Source organism: Cebus imitator, unplaced genomic scaffold, assembly GCF_001604975.1.
Source record: "Cebus imitator isolate Cc_AM_T3 unplaced genomic scaffold, Cebus_imitator-1.0 Scaffold36, whole genome shotgun sequence".
In the NCBI taxonomy this organism is placed as follows: domain Eukaryota; kingdom Metazoa; phylum Chordata; class Mammalia; order Primates; family Cebidae; genus Cebus; species Cebus imitator.
The window spans coordinates 1,001,936-1,013,310 of NW_016107351.1; the positions used below are offsets into that span (position 1 = coordinate 1,001,936).

At 51.4% G+C, this 11,375-nt stretch overlaps 1 protein-coding gene across 4 annotated transcripts in view; it reads left to right on the forward strand.

Moving 5' to 3' along the window:
• The window catches only part of CSNK1D (casein kinase 1 delta), a 40,793-nt gene that overhangs the window by 9,870 nt on the left and 19,548 nt on the right, over nucleotides 1–11,375 (forward strand). For all 4 annotated transcript variants that reach the window (XM_037737151.1, XM_017524748.2, XM_017524750.2 and 1 more), the window contains exon 2: nucleotides 6,996–7,106. In XM_037737151.1, the coding sequence (XP_037593079.1) occupies nucleotides 7,091–7,106 (16 nt within the window). In that variant the 5' untranslated portion in view covers nucleotides 6,996–7,090. The remainder of the gene's footprint in view (nucleotides 1–6,995; nucleotides 7,107–11,375) is intronic.

Consider the following 11,375-nt stretch of genomic DNA (forward strand, 5'->3'; position numbering starts at 1 on the left):
GGGCGGGGCGTGACGGGGCCGCGGGGCGCGACGGGGCCGCGGGCCGTGGGAGGGGCGGGGCGGGCGGGCGGCGGCTCCCTCCGCGCCTAAGGTCACCCGGGTAAACAAAGGCCACGCTCCCTGTCTCGCAGCCCTGCCCGGGGATGTCTGGCTCCCCAGTCACAGGCTGTCCCTGCGTCTTGCACGCGTGGGGAAAATGCCAGGAAGCCCCAGTGCCGTGCGGAGCTGGGGAGTGGCCTGGCTGGGAGCGGGGCTGGCCCTCCCCTCGCGGCCGCGCTGATGGCTGAGCGCTCGGGGTTCTCTCTGCACTGCGACCCTGGGCCTCGGAGCGGTGACGGAGCGCAGAGGAGCAAGGGCTGAGTCTCGGTGACGGTAGAGAAAGTCCCACGGGGTTAAGATGCTGGCAGAATGAGAGGCCCGCGAAGTGGTAGTACTCATGAGCTGTCTTTTAGCGTTTTCAAAGAAAAGCTGGGATTAGAACGTTCTGGGTTGTCGTATTCACAGAAGAACATGCATGTGGGCGCGGTGTAATGAAAGATTGGCTGACATCTTCAAGTTTGTAAAAAAATTTTTTCTTGAGATGGAGTTTTGCTGTTGCCCAGGTACCATGGTGTGATCTCCGCTCACTGCAACCTCAACCTCCAGGGTTCAACTGATTCTTTTGTCTCAGCCTCCCGAGTAGCTGGGATTACAGGCGCATGCCACCACGCCTGGCTAATTTCTATTTTTGGTAGAGACACGGTTTCTCTATGTTGGTCAGGCTGGTCTTAAACTCCCGACCTCAGCTGATTTCTCGCCCCCCACCCCTGGGCCTCCCGAAGTGCTGGGATTACAGGCATGAGCCACCACGCCTGGCCCAAGTTTGTACATAATTTTAAAGTAACTTAATTTTCCTCACTTGTCAGTGGGATTGTGCAATACACGAGTTATTTCAAGACCCCCTGAACTTGAGGATGTGTAGCCTCATGGGCAGTGTGCTTGCAGAGGGCCTACTGCAGACCTTTGAGGGGAGCTGTTCTCTGTTCCAGCAGCCCCAGCTCTGGGGTGTGTTTGGCTGGGGCACAGCCAGGGTCAGGAATCCTGTGGGGGATGTCAGTAATGCCTCTGGTCATACTTTTTATTAACCCGCATGTGAACAGTCCCCACATCTCATACCCTTCCCACTTTTCACCTGAGAGAGGACTCAGGACCCAGTGGGCTGACAGCGTTAGGCTGAACCCATACATTTGGGTGGCTCATATTTTGGGTGCCTGGTTAACCTGCCGAGTAAGCCTGTCACATGCCGTGTTGTTGGTTTTGAACCTGTACATACGTCTTAGCGGCCTGCTGAGTAAAACAGGCTTTAGATGTTTGGGTTTGACTAAACATTTATACCCAGGTGGTCAGCTGGATGTGTTCTTGGCAGTGTTTTGGAAGTCACAGTGCTTGGTAAATGGAAGGCATTTGGCTTATTTATAGAATGATAGATTTTGGCAAAAGTTTTAACTCTACAATCTTTGAGTTGCACTGCAAAGCTGGTCCATTAACCACCCTTAGGCAGGCACCAAAAAGAAGTATTTTAGGCTGGGCGCAGTGGCTCATACCTGTAATCCTAGCACTTCGGGAGGCCAAGGTTGGCGGATCACTTGGGGTCAGTAGTTCAGCACCAGCCTGGCCAACATGGCAAAACTTCTTCTCTACTAAAAATACAAAAATTAGCCAGGTATGGTGGTGGTCACCTGTAATCCCAGCTACTCAGGAGTCTGAGGCATGAGAATCACTTGAACCTGAGAGGTGCAGGTTGCAGTGAGCCAAGGTCACACTACTGCACTCCTCTGAGACCTTGTCAAAACAACTTTGTGCTTTCCAAAGATAGATTCAGACAAATTCTGGTGTGGTTGTCACCAAGTCGTTCACAAAGCTGGAAGGTGGCCGGCTGTCTGCTCACTCATGGTTGCACCCTCCAGGCCTCACCTCATGCTGGGCATGCAGTCATGCTGGAAACCATTAGGGGATTAGGGATTTCGGGCGACTGTGGCTCTGGCGCCCTGGGGTTGGAGCGCTCAGACAGCCATCCATCAGGGTGCATGTCCAGTTACTTGAGTGGGGTTGGGCACAGCGGGTTTGTTTTTTTTTCCATCAGCATTGGCTCTTGGCCTGCATTTCGGTCCTTTCAGACAACTCCCCCAGAGGAAATGAAAGGTGAGGTGGTCATGTTACCCAGAGTAAGGCAGGCTGGAGGAAGTGTGGGTCTGAGCAGAGCAGCAGTTAGAGTCAAGATGGCTGATCTGAATATGCGATCATCTCCACCATAGTTGGTTTGGGCAACCAGTTACACACGAATCGAGGGACTGGATCTTTGTCTTGACCTGTGCGTGTCGTGTGTATTCTCATATGAACATAGTTAAAACCATTCCTACTGCTGTCACTTTGGTATTCCTTCAGGTGGGCTTCACCTTGCTCTGAGCCTGGCTTTTGGGTTTTTGTTTTCCACCTGGGACTTCCTGTGCTTTCAGGTGTTTGAGACCAGGAGGAGAGGAAGGCTGTGTTTCATTGCAGTGCTTGTAGACTAGAAGCATGGTGTTGGCCTGCCTGTCCCCACCCTGTTGTGGTATTTGGAGGGCTGGGCTGCAGTGCAGAGCTTGTCGGGTTCCCAAACGGCCCCTTCAAAGGAGGCAGTATTTTGGGGCTATTTGTTGAATGCCCAGGCTTTGGAAAGTGGGACCCCAAAAAGAACAATCTCAGTCCTCAGTCTGAGCTTGCCAGATCCAGAAGATTCTTCGGGAGGGCAGGCTGGGGCACAGCCCACACAAGCTGTGAAGCGCACACCTTGGCAGTCTGTTGCGTGACCCGGCCCCAGCCCCGTGCCGCCCTCCACATTGTGTCCATGTGGTGTGGCCGTAAACCAGAAGTCTTTTCACTTTTCCTGGCAGAGTAGGACTTAAAATAAACTTGGTAACATTTGAAAACAGCCAGCATCCTTAATGTGGACCAGGAGTTCAAGCCCTAGTACCCCAAGGGTGTCTGGGGGAAGGAGAGTGTTCGGCTGGGCCAGGCTAGAGGCAGAGGCCTGCTGTGTTCACCGGTGCCTGCAGAGGCCTGTGCATAAGAGGCACTAAGAGCCCAGTTGGTCCGGCCTCTGTCCTCTCCCGTAGCGTGTTCTGGAGGTTAGTGGCAGGACTGGATTACCCGGCTAGTGGGCTGGACAGATGCGTTTGTTGGCATTTGTACTTCACCCCATCACACCGTTAGCTTGTCAGGGCCGCCGTTAGCACCTGTTACCTGAATGGATTGGCTTGATAATGCACATGATCATCTTTTGGGAGCTAACTGCTTCATCTCTGAAGTTCTCGTTTTTCCCTCACTGACTTATTCTTGAGAGGCACCCTGCAGGGTACCTGGCATGCAGTAGAGCCCCAGGATGTTGACCAGTGTGAGAGGAGAGCGGCCACCTGTTCTTGCTCTGGCTTGCAGGGTCTCCTCACTACAGTGTTGAGGCCTGGCCTCTGTTTACCTTGGAGTCTGTGTTGAACTCAAGCATCTGTAATGAGAAGTCGTGGCACTGCTAACTGTTGCCATGCCAAGTGACCTTTGTCCTGCTGCTCAAGGCGTCTCCCTGTTTTTCTGTTGACAAAGCAATCCTTAATGGGAGTTGCCAGCATCCCGGCTGGTAATTCCGAATTACACTCCTGTGCTAGGACAGGGTCACATTCTGGTTAGGTTCACTTAATTCACCATTTGCTTGTTTGTTTGTTTGTTTGTTTTTTTTTTGAGACAGAATCTTGCTTTGTCATCCAGGCTAGAGTGCAGTGGTGCGATCTTAGCTCACTGCAACCTCCACCTCCAGGGTTCAAGCAATTCTCCTGCCTTGGCCTCCTGAGTAGCTGGAATTACAGGCACACGCCACCATGCCTGGGTAATTTTGGTATTTTTAGTAGAGACGTGGTTTACCATGTTGGTCAGGCTGGTCTCGAACTCCTGACCTCATGATTTGCCCACCTCCACCTCCCAACTGCTGGGATTACAGGTGTGAGCCACTGTGCCCGGCCACTATCTGCTTTTTTTTTTTTTTAAAAAAAGGCAAAGTATCATTCTGTCGCTCAGGCTGGAGTGCAATGGTGCGATCTCGGCTCAGGCTCGCCGCAATCTCTACTTCCTGGATTCAAGCAATATTTCTGCCTCAGCCTCCTGAGTACCTAGGGTTACAAGCTCACACTACCAAGCCTGGCAAATTTTTTGGTATTTGTAGTAGAGGTGGGGTTTCACTATGTTGGCCAGGCTGGTCTAGAATGCCTGACCTCAAGTGATAGGTCAGCCTCAGCCTCCCAAAGTATTGGGGTTACAGGCTTGAGCCACCACACCCAGCTGCCATTGGCTTTTGGCTGCTGAACTTGAGGGATGTAATTTGGCTTTCCTAGGGCTTATGTTAACTGATACCCAAACATGGACTGAGGAAAGCCCTGTCTACAGCAGACCAGGATTATTGAGCTGTGGGGAAGAGTTGAGGTTGTTTGGTTGATAGAATGTCCTTTGTATAAACAGACAACCCAGACAACCTGGTGATCTGCATGTCACCAGGTTTTGGTTTGTTCTGAATCTGAGACCCAGAGTCCAGCTTCTTTCAAATTTTCCTTCCCCTTATAGTAGTACTTCTCAGACTTAACCTGTTGGCAAAGGACCAGGCTTGTAATTTTTAATCGTTTGCACACCAAAACTTGTCTGTGATAAGGTCAAAATGCTGCAGCAATGCCAGATAGCCGTCATAGTTACTCAGCGCCTCCTTGCTGCCTTCTGGACTGATGGCAGCTTGAGGACCCGACTTTGAGCAGGATGACTGGTAGAGTGTGGGGGTGCTCCTGGTGGGGGAGGTGGGACAGGGCTGCAGGCCAGGGGGTCTGAGCAGTGCTCAGCGACCTTGAGGCAGGTGGTACCCACGGGAATGGACAGACCTTGATGCTTTGCTGCCTGGTGCTTCTGCCCAGCAGGTGACCCCAGAGTCTGGAGGCCCCCGAGTGTTGCTGCCCTCACATCTGTGTGCAGGGCCTGCATCCAGCTGTTCTGCTCTAGAGATTGAGGGTGACCTTGGTGTCTGGTTCCATAGGAGGGCTGGCTTCGTGTGCTTGCACAGTGAGTGTTCCTGGCTTCGTGATAGGATGTGATTTGTGTTATGTGCCAGAGTGGCTGGTGACTGCTTGCCCCAAGACAGTAAATGTAGTGGGTGTGACTGGCAGGCATTAGCTCTATCAGCTACGGAGAAGTGGAGCGAGGTGCTAGTCAGCAGACTCTGTGGCCCCAGGTCAGTCATCGGCCCCAGGCCCTGGGGTCACTGGGCTGCCAGCTGGTGAGGCTGGCACTGCTCTCCAAAACTGTGCTGTGCCTGCTTGGGGGTGCAAGGAGCTGCTGACATAACTACATGGGATGAGTCACCCTCCCTCCCGGCTGGCGAGTTGAGTTCAGAGTCCAGGTCCTTAAAGGAACTCAGAGTTTGTTTTTCATTTGCACAGTACATTTTTCGATGAAGTCATTTCTCTTGTAATTGGACAGACTGTCCCAACTGTAGGCAGGAAGAACAAAATTTATTACCTCTTTCTTTCGAGTGTCCTGAAGAGTCTCTGTTGATAGGAAGTGACATTCTTAAATTTAAGATGGTCATTGGTGGTGACCAGATGGTGGTGATTCCTATGGAACGAAGCAGTGGTGATGGGTTTTGGGCCCAGGCTGGAAGTGGCACGTCTCATGTCGCCATCTGGCCAGGCTAGGGGGTTCTTGGGTGTTCAGTGGACGTATGTGGGTATCAGCAGACTGCTCTGGTGCTCACTTGACCTTACCCCTGCCTTTCATCAGGTAATCTCAAAGAGCTATATGAGAAACTCTTAAACTCATTCATCTCCACAACTCTCATGAAACAGACACCAGTGCTCACCACTGATCTCCATTGACAAGAGAAACTGAGTCACTAAGGACTAGCCAGGTCGCTTTGCCCAGCACAGTCTCCCGGGGCTCTGTCTGGGCTGCTGGAGCCGGTGTGAATTACTTTGCACGTAACCACACTGTTGGGAAGGATTCCAGTGTCTTACACTCTGGAGGGACCTGTGAGGGGAGTGGAGAGCTGGGTATGTGCTGTATGTGGCGTCTTTTTCTCTTCTCTTTGATTACGGCTCCTTGGATGCCTCATGCAGTGGATGGGGGAAGGCTTTGGGCCAGATTCAAACTCAGGAGTATTTGTGGGTGAATCTGAGAGGGAAGGTGGTTGTCAGATTTGTTGTTTACTGGAGTAAAGCAGAGATGAACATTTCTAGATAAAAAGTGTAATTTTGCCTCCAAACTCATAGGCCAGTCGTCATGGTATTATACATGTCATTGGTTTCAGCCGCAAACGAAAGATGTGTGATCTGTGTGTGCTGATAGGTAGTGCATTTAGGGCTTTGAAAACAGGCGATTCTTCTGGCTTCGTGTCCCCAGGAAGGGAAAAGGGCCTTCCTCTGCCTGGGTTGACTGGAGGTGACTCCCGCTGCCTGCAGTGCCAGGGCTGGGTGGACTGGGGCTGTGGCTGTTGGGTAGAAACCCAGCCCTTACGCAGAGGGAGACTCAAACCACCCCCAGAGGCCTATCAAGGCAGTGTGGAGAAAAGGGAGCAGCACTCTTTAGCTCCACCACAGGCTGTCTGGGGTGGGTGAGTGCAGGGGCCCTTGGGCAGGGCTGATGGAGGACGCAGACCAGAGGGGCCACTGTGCAAGAGGGAGCTGCAGCACCTTGAGACTGGTGGGCAGGCGATGGAAGCAGCGCAGGCTTTCTGTGCCGTTCAGATTCTTCCTATTGTAAAAGTGGGAACAAGGATAACTTTCCCCAGAGATGTATCAGCCGATGCGCCCACCTTACTACGCTAGAAAGGAGAAAGCATCCATCACTTGGTCCTTCTTGGAAAACTCACATAATGTTTGTCGTTTCTCTGGCATGTTGGGTTATTTGGTGGACACCAGGTTAATTCCTGTTCGTGGTTTTCTTTCTTTACTAAGGTACGGACATTGCTGCAGGAGAAGAAGTTGCCATCAAGCTTGAATGTGTCAAAACCAAACACCCTCAGCTCCACATTGAGAGCAAAATCTACAAGATGATGCAGGGAGGAGGTAGGTCCCTTACCAGTCACATAGGAACACCAGGGTTCTGTTTGATAAGGGAGAATAGCAACGCAGCATTGCTTTTGCCCAAAACTGGTTCTGGGCAAAAGGGAGGGAGATGTTCACACCCTGACCAACTGGTCACAGCTTCCTTCAGAGACTCTTGGGTCCAGAGGCCCTCCCTCAACACAAAGAAACATCTTACGGGCTGGGCATGGTGGCTTACGCCTGTAATCCCAGCACTTTGGGAGGCTGAGGCGGGTGGGTCATTTGAGGTCAGGAGTTCCAAACTTGCCTGGTCAACATAGTGAAACCCTGTCTCTACTAGAAATACAAAAATTAGCCGGGTTTGGTGGTGCTCGCTGTAATAGTAATCCCAGCTATTCAGGAGGCTGAGGCAGGAGAATCACTTGAGCCTGGGAGGCAGAGGTTGCGGTGAGCCAAGATCGTGCCATTGCATTCCAGCCTGGGCGACAGAGTGAGACCCTGTCTCAAAAAAAAACAAAAAACTTATACTGTTACTTAAACTGCCTTCCTTGGCTTCATATTGGCTTGTGGTGTCTGAAATCAAGAGTTTGTGTGAATTTTAACACGTGCTCCTGATGGTGTCGTGTGCCCCTCAGCAGTCATGGGGCTGTGCTAGTGGCACGCGTGGTGCACACTGGGGCCTTGTTGATGTGTGATCCCTGGGTAAGGCCTCTGGTCATTGGCATGCTTTGCTTATAGCTTGGGGGAGTCCCTTCACACCTTGGGTTTGTGTTATCCTGAGCAAAACAAGGGTTTTGAACTTGGCAACCATTCTGACCTCTTCCAGCTCAGTTACTGTCCTGGTTCTTTGAGCCTTCAGCCCAGCACCTTAGGTACTCGGTGTGCCATGATGGGCCAGGTGTGAAGACAGAGTGCTCCCGTCCTGACCTGAGAGTCCAACTCACAAGTTGCCTGGACTTTGACACAATTCAGCTGATGGAGCAGGAGGTCATTCCACGTGGGGATTTCAGAGCCGCGAAGCACGTGTCTCAGCAGCAGGGCTGTGGTCTGCCAGGAGTCCTCTTTGGGAACAGGGCTTTTTCTCTGAAGAGTGGCTGTTCCACGTTTGTGGAGCTCTCCCAGTCAGAAGCCTCCGTGGCACGTGTGTAGGTGGGTTGGGTGAGCCCTCTTGGGCAGTCGGCCACAGGAAAACCTGTTGAGGGCCTCTGTTAGCCCTTTTGTCATGGGAAAGAGTGGACTATTGATTTGATTTTTCGACATCTTTTCTCAACACAGGCAACATAATCTGTGCTACTACCAGAAACTGACATGTCTAGGTTTATGTGACACAAAATGTCTTTGGTGGCACCTGTGGTCCTGGGGAACCCGTTATAGAGAGGTGTCCAGTGTATCTCATCCTGGGCCTCATATGACCAGAGAAGACCACAGGAATGAAAAATCCCATCACCAACCCAAGGAAAGGCCAGCAGAGACCCGGGCTGAGAGCCTGTCCTCTGGAGGCCCTTCTTCTCAAGGGCAGACCTGTTTCTCAAGGGCCAGAGGCCTGCATTGTCTTGGAGTGGTGCAGGATGTGGCCTTGGTCTGCAGGAGCCTCATGCTGGGGTCCAGTAAAACGTTAAGTTTTTACGAGAGACATCTTCAGGGGAACTTGCAAGTCGGGTGCATAGGGCAAAGGGTAGAAAGCCAGTCCTTAAAAACCCAGGATGGGCACTGGGTTAGCAGGCCAACCCTGAATCGAAAAGAATCTATGTGGTTCAGAAAGGGAGCTCTCCACCTTTCACTGGTGCCATCTGTGTAGTGGTGTGTTCTCTGCACAGTAGATGTTAGCAGCAACCCTACCCCCAGTTGTGATTCTCAAAATTTTCTTCAGACAGTGCTGAAGGTCCCTGGCAGGCAAAGTTGCTTCCCCTGTGGCCTGTGGCTTAAGAGAGTAAAGAAGCCTGTACCTTCCTGTTTCTGTCCATGTACCTTCTCTAGAATCCTGGAAACCAAACAGGATTTCAGAAATGGACTTTCTCCCATTTGCGGTTCGAGCGCATCACCACGTCTCTGATCATTCCAAAACGTAGGTCACGTCTTCTCTGTTAAATGCATGCCTGGTGGATACTGTAAAGGTTTTTTCTTTTTTGTAAGACGGAGTCTTTCTCTGTTGCTGAGGCTGGAGTGCAGTGGCACGATATTGGCTCACTGTAACCTCCGGTTCAGGCAATTCTCCTGTGTCTGCCTCTGGAGTAGCTGGGATTATAGGCGTGACCCACCACGCCTGGCTAATTTTTAGTAGAGACGGGGCTTCACCATGTTGGCCAGGCTGGTCTTGAACTACTGACCTCACATGATCTGCCCACCTTGGCCTCCCAAAGCACTGGGATTATAGGCCTGAGCCATTGCGCCCGGCTGGATACTGTAAAGATCTAAAGATCTGCATTTTAGAAAACAAATTCTGTCCGGGAAGGCAGAATGCCTAATTCTAGTGGTGGTTTTTGAATTCATTTTGAGACTAAACGGGGGAGTTGACAAATAATGGGAAGGAATCGCTTCTCTCACAAACCTCCAGATCTTGCTGCCGCCCAGGGCGGTGTCTGCCGTAGGTGACGCAGATTGTCCTGCTGTCTCCGACAGGGGCAGCAAGCACCACTCATGGTGGATTTCCTTCCTTTCATGTGAGAGTCAAGAGGTGGTGCCAGGTTCTGATCTTGCTTACGTTTGCCTGAGGAGGGCTGCCTTCCAGGAGAAAGCTCCATGCCAAGTGCATTCTGTTGTCCGCAGCTTGGGAGGAGTGAGCATTAAAAACCTACCAGTCACTGCCCACAGCAGCCCTGGGCAGTGGGTACTGAGCTCTTCAGCCTCATGTTGCAAATGAGGAAACTGAGTGTAGGAGGCTGTATAACTTCACAGAGAACACAGACTTGAACTTGAGCGTTTTAGCCCCCCAGGCTACTGGCTCCCAGAGAAGGGAATAGTGGCCATGCTGCATGGCCTTCCGCCGTCAGCCGAAGATGCTTCCTAGATGCTTCCACTCATCGAGAATCTGACTGGGACAATAGATTCAATACCTGAAATAGCAGAAACAGACTAAACTTAGCTATGTTGGTGGAAGGCTTAGATAGTAGACACCTAGTTTTTACCAGAATTGGACTGGCGGGCAAGACCCAGGGACTGTTGTAACTGCTCTTCCCAATCCCAACGTCCCCTAAAAGCAGCTTTAGACCACCCCTCCTTGGGTCACCCCTCAGCAGAGGACATTTACTTAGTTCACAGCTGTTTGTCATCCTACAAGAAACTGTTTCAAAATCCAAATAATGAAATTATCTAGAAACATTTTACAGTTTTATACATAACTATTTTAGGGTTGAATTGCTAAAAACTTCATAAAATTTTCTATTTGCATTAATACTCAGACCCCACTTTTTATATATATTTTTTTTGAGATGGAATCTTGGTCTGTTACCCAGTCTGGAGTACGGTGGCACGATCTTGGCTCACTGCAACCTCTGCCTCCCAGGTTCAGGCGATTCTCCTGTCTTAGCCTCCCAAGTAGCTGGGACTACAGGTGCCCACGCCATGCCCAGCTAATTTTTTGTATGTTAGTAGAGACAGGGTTTCACCGTGTTGCCCAGGCTGGTCTCTAACTCCTGAACTCAGGCAGTCCACCCGCCTCGGCCCCTCAAAGTGCTGGGACTATAGGCGTGAGCCACCGTGCCCGGCCCCACATGTATTTTGAAACTTGACAGGTCAGAATGGAGCATGTCTTCATGTGTCTGGCCTTGTCCCCTAGTGTTTTATCCCCACACATTGGTCTAGCTGTCTTTGGGCATCATGAGGGGAAAGCGTCAAGTGTTCAGACTACAAATAGCAGCACGAGTGGCCGCTTCCCACGTGACGGCGCCTGGCCAGGGCAGCAGGGTGTCCCTGAATGACTGGCACACTTGGGCGCGGACAGCCTTGGGTCTTTGTTTTCAAACCCATCGGCTTCACTTATTCCTGGAAAAACACCAGTAGCAGTAAGTCCATCGAGAGCCAAGAGCATGTTGCTTTTATTGTATTTCATCTATTCTCTGATGCCATGGATGATGGGGCACATTGTTATTTACAGCTAACGAAAGAGGTACCATTCTGCTGAGACGTTTTGGGGGAGAAAAGAAGAGGCCGGGGGCAGCGGCTTACACCTGTAGTCTCAGCTGCTCAGAAGGCTGAGGCAGAAGGATGGCTTGGGCTCAGGAGGTTAAGGCTGCAGGGAGCTGTAATGGCGCCAGTGCCCTCCAGCATGGGTGAGAGAGCAGGATCCCTGAA